Raw genomic sequence first — 24,803 nt, 5'->3', positions numbered from 1 at the left:
ACAACAATAACAAACAACTGCAGCTTCTTGCATAGATTTTTCTATTTTTGTCTAATAATTCGGCATGTTGTTGGTTTGCATAGACTTCGCTTACTTTAGGTGAGCTCCCGGCCAAGTCAGTCAGACAGTGTGGTGGTAAGAGCGTGCGACAGGCCGCCTGCGCTCGTTTGAAAGACGTTCGGGAGGATACCAACGTCAGGGCGTCATTTGTTATGATGGAATGCCGGCAGCAAAGGACTGTGAGGTGAATAGATGCAGACGCCGTGTTACCTTCCACAGAGCAATACCCCTATATCGTACGTTTGTGTGTGTTTTTGAAGCTGAGATGACGCCTGACGGCGTCTTTCGCCATGCAAATGCCACCAACTTCGTCACAGTTGCTCTACTCTTTAGCGTTGCAGCTGCTGCGGACGCGTTGCGCTCACTGCATTTCAACATCATTACACGCCGGCGAGTTTATACGTTTTATTTTTAGACATTTCTAAATTTGATTTCATTTCTCAAATGTTTTCCCAATTAGTTGCAGACATGAAATGTAAACAGAAGTGCGTCGGCAAAGTAAAGTCAATTTTTGGGTGTAAATAGTATAAAAAGGTGAATGTGTGGTCAGACCGTCGCTGATTTGGGCGGAGAGGTGGACTTATGTGGTCGCTGTGGTAGAGTAATGCTTGTGTAGTGTTTTGTGGTAGTCAGTATACGTTTGTGTGATGTTTTGGTCGCTATGAATTGGCAGCGTTATGGATGTTTTGCGACCGTTAAGCAACTGGAAATAGTGTGCATAAAACTTCAAATAATTAGATTTGTATTAGGGTGAACCTGAAAGTTTACGTAAAGAGCAATTAGCTTACTTCCTTGGCCTATTGTAAACACATAACAAGGCAATGATTGATTGAACAAAATTAGCTATAAATTCTTTAGGAATATTCTGAAAACATGAAATTGTTGTAAGTAGTCTGTCGATTGAACCAGAACGAAGAAATGTGCTTCCGATCTAGAAATTTTGTCTACCATTCCCATTGAAAATAGAAGATAAATAAATTTCTTTGTCAACGTACTATTAGAATAAGTAACTGAAATCGTATATTTATGGAAGAAGGAATTCCTAAGCATCTCTTGCCGAATAATAGTGGAAGTATTCAAAAAGTATAAAATTAAATACTTAACATTTTCCCATTTTGATCAACGCCCGTTAACTAGTTCCTCTGCTTGATAAAATATTCCATCAATTTGCTCCGTAAATAGTATCGAAACTAAGGATAATAAATTTTTATTCTAAGTGAGACATTTTTGGTGATCCATACCACTGTGTTGAGCTCCTTGCTATTGCGGTTCTGTTGATGACGTCTTGATTGCTTGGTCGTACTGTGCCATTTTTAGATCTTTGTTGTGCTTGTAACGTTTGTTGCAATCGCACACGTGAGACCAAGAATAAACATTGAAGTGCCCGAAATCACGAAGAGGCATAAGCAGACATATAGACATGAAATTATATATATGTATGTATGTTGCAAGAGCAATTAAGAAGACGAATGCGTACCGGCGAAAAGCGACCAGATTTATGTGTTTGGGTGCCGCAAGCGTTTATTTACTCTATCCAAGGCAGCCTAGTGCAGTAAATAATTCTTTTTACTAGCTGAAATAATAAGATGTTTTTCCATAAAAAAGAGCATTAAATTTTCGTATTTTTAGCTTTTTCCGCTTCTACCAAAACTTAGTTTGATTTTGGGGCATTTTATTCTCCGTTAACTCGAAACTTACTTGAGGAACTCTATGGGTTCACGACTATTTCCTTTTGTATCACAGATAACACGAATTTACAATAATACCTGTCTGCATGTGATCACTTCAGTTCTGCAGTTTCTGAACTTTAAGTCATATATGAAGAAATAATCCAATAAACATGGTTTTGTCTTATTGGAGATAATGTGAGAAGACCAAGTGTCTTTAAAGATTCTACTATATGTGTAGCTCTTCAAAATCGGATGTAGTATAAACTTGTTTTCAGTGTAACGAATTGCCTCTAAAGTGAAGGAACTGTAGATCTACATATTTTCCAAATGTATCAACCAAATGCTCGGAAATTTGGGATCTTGTGTTCCGATGATAATTTGAAACACAGTTTGTACAAATTTACGTTTGTATATATGTACAGTACAAATTATACAGCCAGAACACTAATCAAGAAAAAGCTAATTTTCTTCTATCAAAAAAAGGGTTCTATTGGGTCGTTCATTTCGTTTGATGTAAAAAATGTTGATGACTTTTTCGCAGCCAATTTCACACTTCACGGCTTTACCGTTATATATTTGAACAGCTGAAATAGTAAAGCTTGTTTGTAAAAACTGTTCTTAAATTTTTTATAACAGTTTTTGTTTGGTGCACTTCCGGCATATTTTACTGTTGCACTATCTTCTTCTTTATTGGCGTAGACACTGCTTACGCGATTATAGCCGCGTTAACAACAGCGCGCCAGTCGTTTCTTCTTTTCGCTACGTGGCGCCAATTGGATATTCCAAGCGAAGCCAGGTCCTTCTCCACTTGGTCCTTCCAACGGAGTGGAGATCTTCCTCTTCCTCTGCTTCCCCCGGCGGGTACTGCGTCGAATACTTTCAGAGCTGGAGTGTTTTCATCCATTCGGACAACATGACCTAGTCTTTTAATTCGCTGAACTACTTCAATGTCGTCATATACATATCTCATACAGCTCATCGTTCCATCGAATGCGATATTCGCCGTGGGCAACGCGCAAAGGACCATAAATCTTTCGCAGAACTTTTCTCTCGAAAACTCGCAACGTCGACTCATCAGATGCTGTCATCGTCCAGGTCTCTGCACCATATAGCAGGACGGGAATTATGAGTGACTTAGAGAGTTTGGTTTTTGTTCGTCGAGAGAGGACTTTACTTCTCATCTGCCTACTCAGTCCGAAGTAGCACCTGTTGGCAAGATTAAGAGTTAAGGCAAGTGAGAAGGATGGAGTCATGTGTAAAAGTTCACGCAAGTTAGGAAAGTTCTCTGATCGCCATTCACTTGGGAGTGGCCAGAAACGATTCTTTTACATATGGCTCGAGCAGGTCACGACTTAAGGTCTTTGACCAAGTATCCTCTGGGTAGCCTAAGAACATCCGTTTGAAGGTGAGCTAAAGTGAGTAGGCGAAACATTCCCTTCGCAGTGTTGTGCGCTGGGTTTGGGGCTCGCCACCTAAAAAACGCACCCAATGAAAAGATACAACAAGCCCCGGATGAGTTACCCCCCTTTTGATGACGACCATGCCAAACTGTTTCACTATCAAAAGGATAAAAAAGCACTACACGCAAGGCGAAAATTATGTGATGTGTACGGTGAAGATGTGTTGACCTTTTGCGAAAATTGGTTTGCAAAATTTCGTCCCAGTAATTGCGAACTTGAGAATGGGCCATGTCCAAGAAGGACTCTTGAAACTGATGTGAATAAAATAAAGTCGTTGGTTGATATTTTACACAATAAAATGTCGTCTTTAAATTGCACTAAAAAAACAAAATTGCTTTAGTGAAAGACCCAAAAGTCTAGTAGACGTGCAAGTTGTATTTCATAGTGACGCAAGTTCACAACATCTGAATATCTGTCGAAGAAGATGTATGCCTTAGATCATAACAGGTTATAATTTCTAGGACATATTTCGGCACATAACAAAACTAACTTATTCTGTGCATAAACTGTTGTATACTTTTAGGCACTGTTCACGAAATTCGAAGAATGCGAAATGTAACTACATGTATTTTATAAAATTGTAAAAATTTGTTTTTGGCGATATAGATTTTCTAGTTTTTATTAAGCGTTTTTACCATTAAAAAACATTTTTAATCAGTTTTTATCAAACCTTTTCATTGCAGCCACGCCATAGCAACAACACCAGCAACGACTCCGCACACACAGGCCTCGACAATGGCGCCGGCAATGACAATGCAGATGGTGATGCCGCCAACACTGCGCATGCCGATGGCGAACGCGTTTGGCTGGTCCATCGTGGTGGCTTCTGCGCGGCCCTACGTCTACCCCAGTCAAGTTTGCAACGTGAAAATCACAAAGTGACTATTCGCCTGCTGCACAATGGCATCGAAATGATGGTCGACGAGGATGACATCGAGAAGCAGAACTCAACAGCGCTCGATCTGGTCGAGGACATTTGCGACCTGAAGCAATTGAATGAGGCGTCTGTGTTGCATTGCTTGCGTCAACGTTTCGCCAGTAATTTGATACACACGAAGGCGGGCCCCACGCTGCTCGTTGTCAATCCAATGGCACCGCTATCGCTCTACTCGGAAAAGGTACGTATGCCTTTTGCATTTATTGACGTCATACGAACGCCCGATCTGCTAGGCTTGTAGCTTAAGCGCGCGCTGATGCATGCTGTTGAGTGGCTACGGCTGGTTGGAGCTTGTTTTGACCAGCCGCGCTGTTGCTGTAGCAGTTGGCGTAAGAGATAACATATTTGTGTTATACTTTTGCTATTTGTTGCCAGCTTTGCATATCTGCAATTGAATTATATTTTGCGTTTATTGCAATTATTGTTGTTGATTTTCGTACTAATATTCGCCTTTGCTGTTTATTGCAGGTTGTTTCCATGTTTCGCGGCTGCAAGACGGAGGATATGCCTCCGCACATTTATTCGCTGGCGCAGACCGCCTACAGGGCCATGTTGGAAACGCGTCGCGATCAAAGTCTAATATTCATGGGACGTTCTGGTTCTGGCAAGACGACAAGCTTCAAGCACGCCTTATACTATTTGGCGTTGGCCGCCGGTATGTAGCGCTTTCATTCACCTTGGTTGTGTGTGCATGTGTATGGCTGTGTTTATGCGTCTTGACAGCAATTGTTGCCTTTTTAGTTGCAACATTGCGCGCTTGCGCTGGCGCATGGGAGGGGGATGTGCAAACGCGTGGTTGGCGAGCTGGTTTATTGCGTTGTTGGATGTTTGCCCGATGTGGGCCGCCTACCAATCGGAACGCATTGCATTTGTTGCGCTCTTGCTGTGCAGACTAGCTGATTGGCAGGCTGCCTGGCAGAGTAACTGCATTATTGCCTCAAAGCGCGACAGTGAATTTTAGTTTTTAAATATTTTTGTTGTTTTTTTATACACTTTTGGTGTGGTAATTAATTCTGTTTACCTAACGCCAATTTGCATGCCAATTTAATTTTTTTATTTAGTTTTATGGAGGTTTTCTCTGTACAGGGTGATCCATTTAGAGATTTATTTAATCAATTCGAACACTGGCTATCTTTGCTGACACATGATATTAACTCAGATATCCTGGAGACGATTTATGGCTCGATCACATAAAATTTAATATAATGTGTAACGGTTAAAATTTCTAGTAGAATACCGGATTTTGTGACATATGAGTGAGTGACAATTTGTAACATGATCCGTCTTACTGCTGAAACCCAAGATTTTCAAAGTCCAAGTCTTCGAAATATAGCTTATTAATCTTCTGTAGCGCTTATAGTTGACTAAAGTGGCCTCAACATTTCTATCGCCCTTACTTCGGATCGGTTGCTATGTTGTTCTGAAAACAAATATATAAAAAGTTCTTTTATTGCGTCTGTTATGACATTTTATTGTGTGTGGGCGCATGCGCACGAACATTCCACCATAAAAAGCTTATCAATATTACTTTGTTATTATATACCGTTAGTCATTTCTTGCATTTGAGGTCAGCTTTAATTACTGTACATGCACTGCACCCACAATTGTGCCACATACGAAAAGTGTTCATGCTGCTTCAGCTCAGCAACAATAATCGTTTCGAAGCTTGAGGCAGGAGGCTAAACACTTATTGTTTCAATACTATTTTCATACAAAATAAAGACTGAGAGTAGTATTACAGCAAAAAAAAGAAGTAAATATTTGTCGAATGCTGAAATACATATACATATACATATACATATGTAACTTGTTTTAATTTCGTTAAGAACTTCGAGTTCAGTTTGAGTTTGATTAAAGATAGGAAAATAATTGGAATGCCATTTTTGAATCTATAATTCAATTTTCAATCGTTATTTTATACTCTTGCAACCAGTTGCTACAGAGTATAAGAGTTTGGATCACCTAACGGTTGTACGTATCACCTAAAACTAAGCGAAACATATTGTATATAGGGTTTTTTGTTTATATATAAATGATCAGGATGACGAGAAAAGTTGAAATCCGGGTGACTGTCTGTCTGTCTGTCCGTCCGTGCAAGCTGTAACTTGAGAAAGAATTGAGTAATCTTGATGAAACTTGATAATCAGACCATTGCCACGCCCACAAATCATTAACCGAAACCCATAAAGTGGCATAACTAAGCACTAAATTAAGATATAGAATTTTAATTAAGCACAGGGGATGGCAACAGTAAGAGGCACCTGTAGGGAAATTTTTTTGAAAAAATTGTCATGGCCCCGTCCTCTAAGAAATTTAATGCTTATATCTATCTTATAAAAGGCTAAAGCTATAACCAAAAAAAATTATTTACAAAATGGGATCCGAAAGATCGATTTCGACTAAATTTAGTACGTGGCATTATTCTCATATTCCTATGTCACATATGTGTGAAAATGGGCGAAATTGGACTACTTTCCATATAATACAGTTTTAAATTCCTTTTGATTCTTTCACTTTCCAGTACACAAATGAGGAAGCAGTTGAAATAACGGGATAAAATATTGCACTAATAATTCCTTTAGAGTTAAGACCAAAAATTGCCAAATCCAATCAAAACTGGTCAAACCCCTAGGTACCGAGTATGTGGACCCAATATTTATAGTTGACTTTTTACCGAAAATATCGGTCAATGTATGTGATACCCGATTGATATTCAGAGATAATCCTTTCCATACATTAGTAACTAAGTGTATCCAAAATGTGTTGAATCCGGTCAATACTTCAATGAGCCCCATATACCTAATATAAAGATTTTCGAACTTCCGGGTGACTTTATACAGCATACATCGTCCAATATTTGAGTTATCTCAATGAAAATTACAATGCGTGTTTTACTTATAACAGTGTATCATTGTGCCTAAAATAAATAAAAATTGGACGAAAACTTGACCTCCCCGCCATATAACTAATATCTATGACTTTACTTCATGTGATTTGTGATTGCATGTAAGGTACCTTAATGAAATCCAGGGAACATTTTTTAATATGGTGTACAGCGATACACTATATATAATAATTTTGGTTTTTCTGACAAATCTTATGCCAAATATGTCGGTCAGTGTATGAGTTATATAGAGTATATGTATATAAAATATTACTTATTTTTAAACTACAGGCCAGTTGACCATTAATATATAATTGAATGCTGAGATCGATGAAAATTGTATTTTATTTATATACATATGGTATTCATATCTTCTTCTAGGCTCCTATAATAACTTTCTCAATGCCGAGAAAGTCAACTCTATCAACATTATATTGGAAGCATTTGGCAATACAAAGACCTGCCTCAATGCGAATGCAACGCGTTTTACACAGCTGTTGAGTTTAGATTTCGATCAAAGTGGGCAAATCGCCTCCGCTTCGGTGCAGGTAAGAAATATATTGTTGAATAAATAATCGAACCTCCATTATAAACTAATTCGCTTTTTCCCCAAACAGATGCTGCTGCCTGAGCAACAACGCGCTGGCCGACGTCAACCCAACGATCATAGTTTCCACATAATGGGGCGTCTGCTTGCTGGCGCCGAAGGATTGCTGCAGAAGGAGCTACATCTGGACAACATTTCAGCAGCGGATAATCATCCCTTCGTTTCGCTCTCGCAAAAATTGGAAGAGCGTCACCGCGCCGCCGCTGAATTCATGCGCACGACGCAAGCGTTGGAAACGTTAAATATCGAAGCGAAAGCGGTACGTGGCATTTGGAGCATACTGGCGGCTATTTATCATTTAGGATTGGCAGGCGTCACAAGGCGTAAGTTTGGAATTTAAACTGCTACATTTTATGCAAGTGATATAACACCTTTTTACTTGCAGTCAATGCTGGACCAGCTTCACGCGTACAATTTGCAAATCCTTCAGCCGCACGTAGAACTGCTAGCCTACTCGGCGTTTCTATGGAGGATTTAACAGCTGCTGCTTTCAATGCAACATCATCTGGTGGTGGTGGTGGCACAAGCCCTTCTAAATCGCCTAATGATAGTAGTGAGCAGGCTTGGGAATCACTTGAAGCGCTCGCCGTCGGTCTCTATTCCGAGGCATTGGCCGCTGTGGTGGCGCTTATAAATAAAGCAATCTGCACTTCGGCGCATACTATAGCTTCCATAATGCTCGTGGACACACCGGGCTTTCAGAATCCCGCCAGTTGTGGTTTGCAAACGGGTGCCACTCTCTCTGATTTACGTCACAATTACCTACAAGAGCGTTTACAGTTGCTTTTTCATCATACCACGTTGGTGGCGCCGCGTGACCGCTATGCGCAGGAGCTAGTCGAGATCGATACGGAAGGCATGTCGGAAACAAATCCGGGTCCGTTAGTATCGCTCATCGATAAGTCGCCACAAAATCATGTTGTGCGTTCCTCACAACGTGATTTGCGTGAGCATGATCGTCGCGGTCTGCTCTGGCTGCTCGATGAGGAGTCCATGTACCCCAACTGCAATGATGATACATTCCTGGAACGCCTATTTACGCATTATGGCGATCGTGAACATCAGACTTTGTTGCGCAAATGTGCCGGCCCCAAACAGTTTGTGTTGCAACATCTGCAGGGCACCAATCCGGTGTTGTACACTGTCGACGGTTGGGTGCGGCATAGCCGTGAGCACCCTGCCATACGCAATGCTGTCACACTGCTGCAGGATAGCTCACGTGACGAGATAAGTCGTCTGTATATTGGTTCGCTAACACGTGGCGCGGGTGGTATTGTATTTTGCGGCTCTATTGCCGGCCTCGAAGGCACACAATCGCTACGTCGCGTCTCGAGCATACGTCGTTCGTTCACCTCTGCTGGTGTAAAACGTAATTCCATAATGTTACAAGTGAAATTCACTGTCGATGGCATCATCGATACGCTGCGCCGCACAGGCACCCACTTCGTACACTGTTACATGTTGCAGCACAATGCCGGTCAACATAGTAGCTACTCGTCGAGCGGTTCGCCAAACGCCGCTGCATTGCAGTCGAGCTGCGAGGACATGGTGAATATTCCTTTGTTACGTAGTCAGGTGAGTGTGCGCGTATGTCCGTTTGTTGTTTTTCTTTTGCTTAAATTTATTTGCTTTGCTGCAGTTGCGTGGTTCGCAAGTGCTTGAGGCGGCACGCTTACATCGTTTGGGCTTCCCGGAATCAGTTCCTTTGGTCGAGTTTGTACGTCGTTTTGGTTTACTGGCTGCCGTTGATTCTGCCAATGCCAAGGACATAACGGTCGAACAAATTTTAGCCGCTAATGAAGTGGATACAGCTACATACCGTATCGGACCTAGTCAAGTAAGTCCATATTTTTTTATGTTTTCATTCAGTTACATAAGGAAACGGTTGATGGAAAGCATTTTTTTTGAGATAGAATAATATGCTACAATTTATAATACCATGCCTGCCGTTAGTTTCTTTTGCATCGATTGATCGATATTTTTTATTTTTTGATATTTATTATCCCATCTCATTGTCTTCGCCTTATTTACCTTTCTCTTTTCAACCATGTGCTGAAGTCTTTACATAATTTTGTATTGTTTTATTATTATTATCTGCTAAGGCTCCTAAAAATGTTTCACATTCAGAAACCCTTGACGATATATAACTTTAGCATGCTTTTAGGCGTTGAGTATGTAGTCGTGATATGAAAACTATTTTTGCATGTAATCAACAGGGTTAGTTTAAAATTCGGATAGAAGTGAATAATTCACATAATGCAAATAGAAGTTGTCTTAGTATTCATTAATCATCTTTATAAAGTTTGTTTAGTTAAATATATTTGAAAATTTAAACATATTTTTATCAAAAACGAGATAAATGTAGGTAGAAAACTTGAATCAAAACATTTGATAAAATTCAGTATTGTCTTTTAAATTAAATTTTTTTCTTCCTAAATATTTAAGGGGTTACTTGGGTTTTCTCGGGTAAAAAACAGCCTTTTTCAACATTTTTTTCTCGTATAAAAAATTAAATATTTTTAGAATTTTTTATTGTTACAAACATACACTATTAACAAGGAAATGCAGAAATTTTTGGAAAAAAATTTTTAAACTCGGCCATTGGCGCTCGGGGAAATAAAGTGTGCCCGCACTCCTCAGGATTATCTAAAATGAAAAAAAATTTAGTTAAAACTTTAACTTAGAACTTGGACGAAGGAAAAAAACTGAAAATTGTATTTTTGGCAGACATTTTTAGAAAAAAAAAAATAAAATGAAGTAAAAATTTTTTCCTTTGTTTAAGTCTTTAAGAATTGTATCTCAAAGACCTGTGTAAATTTTCATGAAAATCGGTTGAGTAGTTCTCCAAAAATCTTGTTTACCGACTTCAAAAACACATTTTCGATAAAAACGCGTTTTAAGACGGCGCACTTAGCCTAGCTAGTCTCGAGCGCACAAGCTTTCAAGGCTGTATCTCCGAAACTATTACTCGGATCAACTTGAAATTTTAAGGCAATATTCTAGAAATATTGTAGTTCTTAATAAGACAGTAAAAAATCGATTTTTTTACACCCGTAAATTCATGTAACCACTTAATATATTTACATTTATGTATAAATTATCTATGTGTAAACTCTTCTTATCTTTATACTCTACTATTGCATTTTCTTTAGAATTGTTTGCAAATTTTGAAAAGTATTATTCGCATTCATTATTACTATCTGAACAATCTCACAAAGCTCCCAAGAACGCTAACGCAGCTAGTAAGCCCGATTGTTTAGACCCAATGCGAACTAATACCAGAAACAATTGTTTATAAATGTTTAGTTATATTATTTAAATTTATTGTCTTTCTTAACAATACACAATATTATATTCCTAAAATCTATTAATATATTATTTATGAAGCGAGTTACATACATATGTATTGCAACATTTTTATACATTTTTACAACAACATCTGTATGCCAGATATTTCGCTTTGAAAGCGTTTTTTATATTGAACGTTATTCCTGAACTCATGCGGCAAAAAGTTTTTGAAATACGTATAGATGTATGCGCATAACCTCAATTATATGAAAATACAATTTACATAGTTATACCAAATTAAAAGTGGTAGCAATTAAAATCTGTTATCATTTATAAATAAACAATTTAATTCGGTATATTAAGTGCCATTCACAAAAGCACTTTTTACAGTTATTTGTTTTTATTCTTGTAAACAACTTAATATACTTATGTATATGTACCTATGATTCTTTTGCACGCAATCTTAACTCCATTAACTGACAACTTCACACTACCACACAAACAGCTTTTGCATACATATCACTAGCAATCTATTGCCTGCCGCTGATTTTGCTTACTAATTGCCCGCCGTTACGCTCAGTTGTGCCATTTCGTCAACAGATTGCCGACGAATTTATTACTCAAAAAGCTGCTGTGCAAGTATTTGGCCGGGCCAGCGCGTTTAATGCGCACCGTTTCGCCGTAGCCAAATGGCTGCGGCTTAGAACGCGTGCTCAGATAGAAGGTGCCGTTTTTTGGCACAGCCGGTTCACCTCCCATAAATACGGTCATCGGGCATTCACCTGTCTTGGCGGCATTTGTGCAGCCACAATCCCATTCGTCCAGCAGAATACGACTATTGCTGAACAGACTGCAGCCATTGCATCGTCTGCACTGTGTGGCACCGAAGGCGCGTGGCTGTCGCAACGATTCCGCAAAGTAATACAAGGCCGCAAAATGATCGCATGCGAAATCAAATTCAGCCGCCGTCGCATTCGGACAGTGTGGCTGGCCTAGACCCCAATTGACAAAGAATGCCGCCTGTGTTAGTTTCGTGCTCGGATTGCCCAGCAGCGCGATGTCCGTGTGTATGGATTCCGTGTAGATGGCATCGTTCGGTGCCAAACGTTTATCTTCGCCGAGCGGCAACTGCACAAGGCCGGCCGGGTCAAGCGCATAGATGGCACCGTAACGTTGCGGTCGCAATTGTTTACCCGCTAGGCCAGCAATATGCGCTCCGGCGCTATGACCCACCAAATAAATGCTTTCGTAGGGGACGCCACTTACTAGATGCAAAAATTGTGTGAATTCTAGCAAATTTGTGGCGATTTCATACAATTGACGACTAATGCGTCCATAGCTAATATCCATCGATATGGCACTCCAATCCAGCATTATTACATTGAACTTGCCCGCCGCTAAGTAGGCATCCTTGATGGCTGCATTCGAACAGGAGGTGCTCTTGCCGGTCCAACCGTGTATGGATATTCTGAAAGGAAAAATATTTGGTTATATTGAGGCACTTAATTAGACGGAAGGTAGCATGTATCTATGCACAGTGTGTCTATTTTAGAAATTATATAAACAAGTACATACATTTGCTTATAAAATTACATATCTAATAGGAATAATTAAGAGAGCTAACCACTAACAGGCAAAAAGAATTGAGTGGAATATACTTTTGAGAATGGCTGTCTTCTGCTTAACTTTTTAATAAAATTAAATTTATTAACTAAATGATATATAACAATTTGGGTATCAAATTAAACTAAGTGGTATATGAACAATTTCTGTAGGAGAGCTTTTTGAAAAAGTTTGCCACGCTGTTTTTTATTTATCCAAACTACAGGCTTTTTTATATAATCCATATAATTAATCCATATCGTTAATCCTATAATGTATAAATTTAAATGTTTTTATTTGTATAGAGTATTATAACGTTTTTATACTCTTGCAACATGTTGCTACAGGGTATAATAATTTTGTTCACCCAACGGTTGTTTGTATCATCTAAAACTAATCGAGATAGATATAAGGTTATGGATTATAAATGATCACTATGATCCAGGTGACTATTCGTCCGTCCGTTTGCCTGTTCAATTTCTAACGTGGGTAAAAGTTGAGAGATCGTAATGAATAGTACACGTACTCCTTGGAACAAAAAAAGGAAAATGAGTTCGCAAATGGACGTAATCGGACCACTACCACGCCCACCAACGGCATTAAAAGAAAACTTATAAAGAGCCATAGCTAAAGCATCAAATTAAGATATAGAACTGCACTTCGGCACAGAGGATCGCAGTAGCAAAGGGTACCGGCCAGCTAACAATTTTGAAGAAGTTGGTGTGACCGCTGCCTCAAATTGGTTTAATATATATATCCTGAGCCACTTAAGCCACAGTAACCAAATTTGGTCAGAACGAATCTTAAGCATCGTCCACTCCCCATATAACGGTACTGTTAAAAACTTCTAAAAGTGCGGTAAATCAATAGCAAAATATTCCAGGGACATTCAATTTTGCAACCGAGATGATATGAGAGGGCTTATGGGAACCGGGGTAAAAATTGGACGATTGGCGTGGCAGCGCCTTCTTCTAGGTGAAATCACATATATTCCGATTCAGAGTAAATTTAGTCCGTGGCATTCTTCTTACATTCCTATATCACACTGTGACAATGGGCGAATTTAAATTCCATTTGATTCTTTCACTTTCTAGTTTACAAATCTGTTTCTTGATAGTTCTAGCGGAATACAACTTTGCACGAATAATGCCTTTAGAGTATGCCACTTTATGACCAAAAATTGTCGAAATACAACAAAAAGCGTTCAAGACACTAGGTACCGAATATATGGATCCCAGTACCTATAGTTGAATTTTGACTGAAAATATCGGTCAATACAATAAAAATGTATAGATAATTTTTTCTTTATAATAGTATATCTGTGTATAAAAAATGGGTTGAATCAGATCAATACTTTTAGAAGATGATACTAATATAACGATTTTCGAACTTCCTAGTGACTTTATACTGCATATATCGGCCAATATGTGAGTTATTACAATGGAAATGAGAAAAAAATGTCAGTATTTTCGAACATCCAGCTGACTTTACCCTATACATATGTATGATTCTTTATTGTATGTTGGGTACCTTAATGAACAGGGAACATGTTCTTAGTATGTGGTATGTTATATTATTGCTTTTGGCAAGAATAGAAAAAATTGGGTCGATACTAACCCAACTTCCAAATACTACAAATAATGGTTTTCGTTTCTCTAGCAAACCTTATGTCGATCAGTTTATGAGTTATGTATAGTATATGTAGGTATATATAAAATTGCTTGGATTCCGATACTCCGGTTGACGCTTACAACCACTTTGATGCCTTCAATTTGGAGGAGTATAAGATGTTCGGTCGCACCCGCACTTAGCCCTTACTTGTTCTCACTTAAGTTTTTCTTATTTATGCTCGCTCTATACACTATTTTTTATACACTTTCAAAAAGTATTGATTTTGAAAACCAAATTAATAAATCAACACAATTTACCTACCTAACCGGCAATTTTGCATTGAAGAACGACGCACGCAGCACATTAGCATCGCCTGGCTGCAAAACTTGCGCCTTATAAGGATTCTGTGGCGTGTAGAGCTCGTAACGTACGCGTTTGATGCGCGACGCACGCCACGAAGGATCCAGCTGTGCGCGCATTTCATTCATTAAAATCTCGCGTATAGCGCTCGATACTAAAATATCACAATTGCCGCGCTCATAGGAGAATTTCGAATTCGCCAGTGCTGTAGAAAAGATGTGAAAGTGAAATTTATAATAACCATGTATTATTTGCTCTTCCTTTTTTACTATTTCTAATGCTCACCGTAAAGGATCGTGAACACAAATGTAAACACTGTTAAATTTGGTGACATTTTGGTTTATTTTTTTTTTCTAATTAAAAAAATAAATAAAATTAACACAGTTTGAAAGCCAGTGTAGTACTTTGCTTTCAACAATTATTTGTTTATCTTTTTAAGCACTAAATAACTCTCATCACATAAAGCTAAATGCACTGTTAGTCCACATAAATCTTTTTGTCAGCACATCAGGCTGGCCCTTGTGTTCCTGCCTGATTTACGTAAGAGCTAATTGATTGTGCGCTATTACGATTTATAGCAACGAGTTTAGCAAAGCAGCGTTCAAGCCATTCAAGCGGCCAAAAGTCGAAAGCAGGCAACCACTTCGTCACACGTTCTGACGCTAAATGCAGCGCGATAACGGACGCAGGCTCAGTTTAAAGAACACTGCTGCCAGCTGGCGCTCGGCTGACTTACAACTTCGTCAACTCAGTATGTTGCTTTTTCACGTTTCAGAACGTTGTTTCATTTCGGCGATTGTTTTTTTTATTTTTCTTCTGACTGTAAGATTGCCAATTAATTCGTTTTGCTGGCGCGAAAAATCACAAAAAACTGGTAGTGTGTGACAAGACGGCTGCGACGCTTTGGAGGTCGTAAAGGCAGTGACACGCGAGTTTTTATACCTAAACGTAAGAACAGCGCTACATTTCAACAGAATAACTTATTTTCAGCTTTTCTAACAATTCACCTGGTTAACTTTTTGGTTCTGCTGAAGTTGTTTTTTTATATTATAATATTAATATAATATTAAAACCAATTTTTGAACGTCCAGAACCTCTTCGCTTACTGATATATGGGTATTTTCGTGACGATGAGTTGCTGAATGGGTAGCTCCGGCTACTCAAGACTCAAGAGTAGAAGTGGAAGTAGAAAGGCTGAAACAGGCAATGTTCTTCGGTTAACTATTGACGAGAGAGAGCTGATTGCTTTCTTGAGATCCAACAAATATGTAGAAGGCCTCATCTCATTTGATATTTTTTTTTAGCGCAATGAGAGTTAGTGGTGTTTTGGGTATAATTGATTACCTAGTGTGTATATTGTTTCATATCGTTTAAGTACTTTGCGTAGTACAGTTACTAAATAAGCTGGCCTGAAAAATTATATACTTGTATTTGGTCCTTAAGAAGAAATTATCTTTGAAATTAACCCCAACTTTTAAGGAGAAAATACTAAATGAAATATCAAAAAATATTTAGAGTAATTCCAAAGCTCAAATTGCCTTCATACCTAGCGTTCTATGTTGTTTCTATATTTATTGTCTCTTTTCATTTGTCCCAAGCAATTTCGAACTTACCTACCTTTGTCCCGAAATCTGACGAACTTCAAAGTTTGTTTCTATGTCATTTGTTTACTTTGTTTTATAACCTAGTTTCTGTACCTCACATATCTTAACTGAATTTATAATTAAGTTACTGTACCAGTGTTGTATTCATCTTTGATCTCATTAAAATATAGTGTTTCGCAATATTTGGCATTTTTGTATAAAAATTGTGAGATGATATGAGCAGATGATATGTTGTTGTTGCTTATGATACCGCATAAATTCCAGCAACTATCTTTTGAGTTTAGGCATAATCAAGTTTATTCTTTTTTCTTGTGATAATCATAAAATCTTGTATTTTGTTTCTTTCCAGTTTTCATTAAACTAGTTTTTTTGTTTCTGTTATAAAGTAATTTTTCAAAAATTGAATAAATTGTAACCGGGAAGAAATTTGACAAATTCATCACATCTAATTAGAAGTTCTTTTATTCATATGTTATTTGTTATATTTATTATTTTTTATTAATTCATTTTAGATACAAAGGTTTATGTTGTCACTGTCCGCCGAAATTGAGTGAAATCGATCCATAACTTTCTCTAGCATGCATTCGGATGATAAGCATTCGCTGCCATCACGAGTTGTTTAGAGTTCTTTCTTTCGTTCGCCAAATATAAAAATTTTAAATTAATAATATATTATTTTTAATTTGTAAGAAATAAATTAATGCATTATAGCAGAACTAAGATATGCTCATAATCGAATTCATTCAATTGCCCTAGGGTATTCCAAAATATCACAGCTTTCAAAAACATTCCAAATATTTTCGAATATTAATACCTATACTAAATACTGTACATATACAAGTATATTGAATTCTCCAAAAAAGGTCGCTTCTCGACAAACTATGGAACGCCAATGCATTGTTGACATGAAAAAGCTTCTCATAAAATTCACCAGACTTTACTTCTAGTTCCAAGACACGAATAGGCGGAAAATATCCGATTAAAATTGAAAAAATTTAATAAGAGAATTTTCAATTGACTATACTATTTACATATGTATGTATGTATATTCTTCAAATGCAACAAGTTTTAATGAAAATAAATATTCTTGAGTATAATGTGATTTTGTGCCAAAATTTGATGATGTTGCTACTTCCCACTATATTTTCAACAAATCTCTTATATTTTTATTTATATTATTTTTTATTTATTTATTTTTATTTTTTTTTTTATTTTATTTTTTATTTATTTATTTTTATTTTTTTAAGCACTGTTTTTGAATTATTCACCTCAAGGCTCCACTTCAATTCTCTATCATTTATTGAGCATTTAATATTCAGTGCATAATTCTTGAGTACTTGAAACCGAGCGTGGAAATTTCTGAAATAGCTAAACACGATTGCTTTTAAAAAGTATGCCCTCTTCAAGATTGCAGTTTACTCTTTCTCTGTAAATATACTAAATCAAAATTAAATTATATAAACACGGCTAAAGGTATAAATGAAACATGAATTGAAAAAAATAACAGTAAAAATACTAAATAAGCGAAGCAAAGTAGTAAATTATTGAAACAGTTAAATATTAAAAAATAAACTAAAAATAAATGTTAATAAAGAAATAAATTAGTAAAATATAAAAATATAGTAAAATAAAAAAATATAGTAAAATAAAAAAATATAGTAAACCAGAAACTAAAGAAATCATTTTAAAAATTTATGAAAATTACAAAAAAAAATATTTAAATATTCTGAAAATTAAATTATAATAGAAAATAAAAAAAATAATAAATTAAAATTTGTAATGAAAGTATCAATTAAAAATTTGAAATATAACTTATAATTAGAAGAATAAATAAAAAATATTAATATCAGAAAACAAATTAAAAATTGAAAAGATAATATAATAATAAAAGATAATCGAAAATAAAAATTAGAGTATTAAAAATATAGTTTCGGATACAAAACTTTTTCCAAATCAAATAATAACTGTTTAAAGAGCAACTGACTAAATTCTGATTTTTTAGAGCTCCCATTTTATTATTATGAAATCTGACATCACAATTAACCATTCTAAGTCAGTTCCCGTCACTTTTTTACGAAAACTCTTTTGCGAAACATAATCTTAAAATTTTTATACCCTGAACAGGGAATTGCCACGAATTTTGCAACAACGAAAGAAACTTCAGAGACGCAATAAAATATTTATATAAATGACCAGCATGATGAGCCGAGTCGATTTAATCAGGTCCGTCTGCTCGTCTGATCAAAATCATGTTCTTGTGTGATAAACGTTTGTATTTGGCGAGATATCTTCATGAAATTTGTCATGGATTATTTTCCAAGACAACGGCACAATTTCCAAACAAATCGTTCAGATCAGCCCACTATATCATATAGCTGTCATTCAAGCTGATCGATCAGCATCCAGACCTTGTATGGCAAACGTTTGTATTTGACAAGATATCTTCATGAAATTTGGCTTAGATTTGTTTTTCGAAAGCAACGATACAATCTCCGAAGAATTAGTTCAGATCGAATTAGTAATATAGCTTATATCTGTCATACAAACTGGTCCATCAAAATCATGTTCTTTTAAGGAATCTAGTGTATTTGTGGAGGGTATAATAACTTCGTTGCAACTGCGGTAAACATTTTTCTTGTTATTTCGTGTACATACGTATGCATGCGAGCGTTTGTTTTGAATTGCTATTTTATTACCTGATCGTTAAAGCGAAGACCAGCCACAACCTTCTTGTATCGCAGATTTCTTTTTTAATGGATAGCTAAGAATTGCAATCGATTTTATTGCATGTCTTCAATTTACATGTCCACCAACATATAGTATATACACACATATACACATAACTAATTATTATGTACACATATCTAAGCAATGTAAATTCCATACATTATTTGTCTGTGCCATTGTCCATCTGTGCCAGCAAAATTTTTCAAAGAAGTGTCGCTGAACGAGCAATTTATGGCAACCAGCTACATTTATTGCTGACTGACAGCCACTTCGTTATTGGCCAATGCAGAGACGCTTAATGGCCAACATTGCGAGAAAATAATTGATTATATAACTGAATTCCAACATACTGAAAATTCTTAATATTGCAGAAGTATTATTTACGAGTATATTTCGCAAGCTGCTTTTTTTGTTTGGCTGCCGGATTAAAAATCGTCAGTCCCCAAAAGCGAGGGTTTAATGTTTAGTCAAGTTTCAAACCACGATCCTCGCATGGCTTCAGGTTGCAGTTCGCCAACAATGTTAGCCAATGTTAGCAGCCTTGAATAACTGGCTTTAAGACTATCGCGCTATTTAATTCGTCTTTACTCGGGGTTAAGTTTTCGTTCTCTATGCTTGCTATTCCTTTTTTTCTCGTTATACTAGTAAAGAAACACTTCTACAGTGATCACGCGTCGAGGGAAAAGTGAAGTAATAATTGAAAAACCAAAAATGTTGACATTGCGTATCGGACAATGTTGAATATAGAGAAGAGAACAAGTTCAGAGGCCATGAATATTGGCGTAGAAGTTGATGTATGAATTGGATTTTGAGCGAAAGATTTCCATGTCACAAGCAAAACGAAGCTCTTCAACATTCAACAGTTCGAGAGATGTATACCTACTTAGATGAAAAACCAGAACTCTGAGAGTTTAAGGAATCTTATTGTAGATGTTTGTCGAAATATTGTACCGTAGCGATTTTTTTGCGTGTACCACCGCTTACTCTTGTTACAATGGCATGACTCGCATAAAATTTGGCCTTGCATGCCCCATTGAAGATGTTTGCCTTATTTGCTTCATTAGATTTTGCTTCATTTGTCATCATTGGTTACACTTCTGTTAAAGTTGCCCATCTGGACAACAGAATCTTAGATCTAACACGTAGCTACTGTTTAGCGGTGAGCAGTTGCTCATTGAGTAGCTGTGTTATTTTCGTGACATTTGACGGTGTGCCATGACGATGGCGATCTACTTACTGGAGACACAAAGTGGATTTACTTTTTACAACCGTCGAAAATACGCGGCTCAGCGTGTTATAGGTATCTTCAATGAAGTATTATTTCTTCAATCTTACGAAAAAAAATTCGGTCCAAATAGTTTTTTTCAACATGAGAAAACAGCGGTCGCCGCAAATAAAGGTTCCCTCCTTTTTTTGTGGATAATTGTTCTCCTCACTGAAGTGCATTAAATTTATAACAACTTATGCTTTGTGAATTCAATTATAATACTTTTAAGGACTTTCAAAAACTTTTAAGAACGTCGACAAATGATCGTCGAGAATTTTGTCGTAACTTGGTTTCGCTTTCGCCGGAAAACTTTTCCGGTTACGTGTGAATTAAAAAGACCTTACTTTATTGTAGAATTATAAGCACTTCAGGTACTTTTGTACCATATTTATAATCCTTTTGTTTTATTTATATCTCTCTCTTGTCTCTTAGGTATTCCTTTATTTGATTTAATCGACTTATACGCTTTTGTATGATTTACAAGTAAAACTTCAACTTTCACCAAAGCTAACAATTAATGTAATAAACTTATTTTATAAACTTAACTTGGAAGAGAAATCTAAGAGTTCAATTTCGCATTTTGTTGCTGACTTTTTCAGCCTGTTTCGCTATAATAAAGTCAAGTATGTTTTCCTTTCCCGACATTACCCATTTGGGGTTTACTCATCCTTATTGAATTAAGCGCATAAAATATTCTATAATTAACTGAACCAACCACCATAATTGAGTTGCTCAGTAATGCAATGAAACTGTTCACTTCCTGTCTGAAAAGTTTTAAGAGATCATTGCTAAGTAAGTAGCTCGTCCAAGCATTTCTTGTTTTTGTACTTACAATACCTTTTTGACGTCATATTTACCGTTCCACTAGTTGAACACTCGCATGCCGCACATGTCGCAGTTCTTCATCTCTCTCTTCCCCACTCTCACTCCTTCGCTTTGTATTTTCATTCGGCCGAGCACGATCGGCGTGTGCCAACCATTCAGTCGGTCGGACAGACAAACAGACAACCCGTTGCCAACAACTTTCACGGTCAAGTTCACAATCACAATACGTGTAACAACAATACCAACAATTATTCGCTGCAAATCACTGACTACATCTTGTGAATATGAGATTACAACTTGACATTCACTGATCAGCATCCATTGCTGAAGACACCGCGGCAAGACAAGAAGCGCTTGTGCTTGATTCATTCGATTCAAGCATTGCCAAGGGGATACAAAACTGTTCGTGTCTTCAGTAAACTTGTGGACATTCACTTTGCACTGTGCGACATTTGGTTACTGCCACAAAGTGTACAGGAGATAATCAAAATACTTAACGCAAACATGAAACATGGAAATATGCGTTTTTTAATGATTTTAATTGCAACAAATTTGCACGTTATTAAAATTGTTTTTGTTGCAACCATTCCATGAGTAAACTAAGTTATGTACTGGTGACTTCGTGAATAATAAGGTTCCGTTCACTCTCAAATTACTTATTAAGAAAATTTTTTAAGTTAAGTTCAGGCGCATCTTGTTCCTCTTTTTTTCCGTGAAAGTTTCTAAAGAAAGTCTCGCGAGTTTCTTGAAAAAAAAAAATTGTCCATATCAGCTTGTGGTACTTTCTTATTTTTCTGACGTTCATTCAGATTGGTTAAATTTCGTAGCGCCTTATGCCTTCCTTTCTTTCTTTACTGCCGTAGACACCGCTTACGCGATTATAGCCGAGTTAACAGCAGCACTTCGTTTCTTCTTTTTGCAATGTGGCGCCAATTCGAGATTCCAAGCGAAGCTAGGTCCTTCTCCACCAGGTCTTTCCAACGGAGTGGAGGTCTTCCTCTTCCTCTGCTCCCCCGGCGGGTACTGCGTCGAATATTTTCAAAGCTGGATTGTTTTCGTCCATATGCTTGACATGAACTAGCAAGTGCAGCCGCTGCCTCTTAATTCGCTGAACTACTTCAATGTCGTCGTATATCTCATACAGCTCATGGTTCGATCGAATGCGATATTCGCCTTGGTCAACGCACAAAGGACCATAAATGTTTCGCAAAACCTTTCTCTCGAAAACTCGTAACGTCGACTAATCAATTGTTGTCATCGTCCATGTCTCTGCACCATATAGCAGGACGGGAATAATTAGTGACTTGTAGAGTTTGGTTTTTGTTCGTCGAGAGAGGACTTTACTTCTCAATTGCCTAACCAGTCCAAAGTAGCACCTGTTGGCACGAGTTATTCTGCGTTGGATTTCGAGGCTGACATTGTTGTCGTCGTATGCCGCAAGCCATGATTGTAGCGAAACTTTTCCTTGCGACGACTTCTTTTGGGAAATCTGAACCATTTGTGTCTCTTTAATATTTCATTCAACCGATTCGCTTGAAAGAAGCTCGCAATCTTTGTTTGTATCGATTATACAGAGGATCCATTTTGCAGAAATAAGTAATACTGCAATAGGGTTAAGATCATCACTTCTTCATATTTCAATCCCAATAAACAGCGATCAAGGGTGCTTCTCTTGTGCTCTAGTGAACCAGATTAGTACTGAATTCGGTTTAACCGATTTTGTAGCTTACTTGTTGTAAGTTAGAGAAAAAGCATGCATAATCCTCGTTTCATTCCAAGTTCACAATGTGATGTAATTACGAAACACTTTTTAAGATCTTAGTTTCTTCAAAAGGAAGTTTTATTATTATTAACTTCTTCTCTTTTCTATAATTAATATTATCTAAAGTGACCTATGTTGATATTGTGTAACCAACAGACAGTCACTCTAACTTTGACAGCAGCAGAGTTGTATTTTCGTTATCAAATATACTTCCCGTAATTGGGGCATACTTATACAAAGAAATAAAATTTTGTGGGTCATTATTTTTAGCAAAATCACTTATCTTAAACTCAGATTGGTTGATATGGTCGAATGCTTTAAGCATTAATGTCAACTTCGTTTTCGCTCGTTTAAGCTTGTTGATAAGATTACGTGCAAATTTATTCAATGTCAGCATTATTTTTGGGAGCGTGTTATAAAACAAGGAAATGTGATATCACGTTCGTTAAAGTAATAAAAGTACTGATGCAATATTTTGGGTAATAAGAGTAGATATTAAATATAATAAGTTGATATTGAAAAAGAAAAACAAAACACATATTAATTTGAAACATTATATTTGCTTGCTAAGATCGCTGCTTATTGAAAAAGTTGTAAAAGTATTTTTTTTTTGTATTTGAAGTACATATTATTTCTTATCGCGCATATTAAAGTTAAGTTCTGTCCAAATTTGAGCTCAGTACTAGATCATTTTTAGGATTCATCCGAGTGAGCTGAAAATACTCAGGATATTCCATTTCATCAGGTTCTATTAAATTCTTATTTCTCTATACCCACAAGACTAAGTCTTTATACCCTTGAACATTTATTTAACTCTTGAGCTATCCATAATCTAGTTTCGCGATGGAAAAGGAACACAAAACCCCGCTCCGATGTTTCGAAAGCAACCTTCAACTAAACAAGTCGTCCCCCCTTGCGCAGGCTTTCATGGCTTTCATACGGGTTGCTTATCGCATCTTCCACATGATCTGCTCTAGTTTTGTGTAGAGCTAGATGTAACTTTGCAGCATTGACGGCACACACACACTCCCATTAAACAAAACCCGAATACCCTGTGCAATTGCATACAAAAATATTTAACTACAAATGCGTCACTGATGTTGTTTTTTGCAACATGATCTCCAGCATCGTCAACAACAGCGCTCGCACGCAAGCAACAGCAAAGCATAAGCTGAGCCATATATTTTCCATTGTCGAACAACATAATTAGCCGGTGACCGTGGCCACCCAGCTCAAGTGTTCCACTAAACTTTAGTCTTGCTTTTCCTGCTCAACAACAACCAACGTGCCGGTGCTGTGCTTGAGCAAGCGTCCGGCGTGAGTTTTCCTGTGCACTCACATTACCAGATGCCGCAACGAAAGTAAATCGCTTAAGTCCGCTTTCCATTTCGTTGTGAAGCGTGCGCGCTCAAACTGTTGTAGCGTTATTTCCTCTGGCCGCGTTTCGCAATGGCTTTGCGAGCTTTCTTTGCAAAAGTTGATGTTTTAATTGAAAGTGATTATGTTAAAGCCAATTATTGATAGGCGGCACATAAAGCGAGTGCGCGCGTTTGCGCTTTAGCTGATTGAGCCAAATACAAATGTTTCGCTGTGTAACAAGCTGGGCGGCAACGTGTAGGCCACCTGTTGCGTGTGCGTTTATTAGTTGCAGTATTTTTGGTTACAAAAACAAAACGTGCAATATACGTTGAAAAAAAAGCAAAAAAGTAAAGAAATTCCGCATCGAGTTGCTATCGCGCCGTCGTCTTCTCTTGGCAACTATTATTTGTGTTGTAAATTAAATATTATTAAAAATTAATTGCCATTTAATTAAAAGAGCCACTTGAGTGATAAACGGCGTCGAACATTTGTCAGCCGCTTACATGTTGCTATTGCAGCTGTTGTGCTCCTTACTGAATTTCCATCTCGGCGCAAGCTTTTACGCCCTTTTTTTTGTGTGTAAAAATGTCTTCCATCTGCTATCAATGGTTGTTATACAGCAATATATGCACTAGAAATGCGCGCGCATAGCCGTCGCAGTGACACTGTGGCGCAAGCAAGTGATGTGTGTGTGATTGCTGGACGTTTGGGCGGTGATGGAGTTGGACTGGAACGCGCCTCTGCAGCTGTTATTGCCAATGATGAGTTTATCTTTGCCGC

General features: G+C 37.3%; 2 protein-coding genes across 5 annotated transcripts in view; one reads left to right on the top strand and one right to left on the bottom strand.

Moving 5' to 3' along the window:
- Positions 1–24,803, top strand: part of LOC120782671 (unconventional myosin-XVIIIa) — a 126,856-nt gene that overhangs the window by 45,048 nt on the left and 57,005 nt on the right. For all 4 annotated transcript variants that reach the window (XM_040115053.1, XM_040115055.1, XM_040115054.1 and 1 more), the window contains 6 exons: positions 3,874–4,308; positions 4,596–4,782; positions 7,393–7,559; positions 7,629–7,941; positions 8,004–9,193; positions 9,258–9,455. In XM_040115053.1, coding sequence (XP_039970987.1) covers positions 3,874–4,308; positions 4,596–4,782; positions 7,393–7,559; positions 7,629–7,941; positions 8,004–9,193; positions 9,258–9,455 — 2,490 coding nt within the window. The remainder of the gene's footprint in view (positions 1–3,873; positions 4,309–4,595; positions 4,783–7,392; positions 7,560–7,628; positions 7,942–8,003; positions 9,194–9,257; positions 9,456–24,803) is intronic.
- LOC120782673 (phospholipase A1 VesT1.02) lies at positions 11,354–14,813 on the bottom strand. Its single transcript, XM_040115061.1, has 3 exons — positions 14,775–14,813; positions 14,441–14,697; positions 11,354–12,374 (listed from the first exon to the last, which is right to left on the bottom strand). Exons 1-3 carry the CDS (start codon positions 14,811–14,813, stop codon positions 11,483–11,485), a joined length of 1,188 nt encoding a protein of 395 aa, XP_039970995.1. The 3' UTR covers positions 11,354–11,482.

Source organism: Bactrocera tryoni, chromosome 1, assembly GCF_016617805.1.
Source record: "Bactrocera tryoni isolate S06 chromosome 1, CSIRO_BtryS06_freeze2, whole genome shotgun sequence".
Classification (NCBI taxonomy): domain Eukaryota; kingdom Metazoa; phylum Arthropoda; class Insecta; order Diptera; family Tephritidae; genus Bactrocera; species Bactrocera tryoni.
The sequence above is the reverse complement of the archived record's forward strand: the minus strand, read 5'-3'. Positions and strand labels throughout refer to the sequence as shown.

Coding starts and splice junctions, on each gene's coding strand:
- LOC120782673 (XM_040115061.1), bottom strand. CDS start 14,813: ATGTCACCAAATTTAACAGTGTTTACATTTGTGTTCACG. Junction 14,698..14,774: donor TGTTTACATTTGTGTTCACG/ATCCTTTACGGT, acceptor TTTCACTTTCAC/ATCTTTTCTACAGCACTGGC. Junction 12,375..14,440: donor AATGCAAAATTGCCGGTTAG/GTAGGTAAATTG, acceptor TTTTCCTTTCAG/AATATCCATACACGGTTGGA.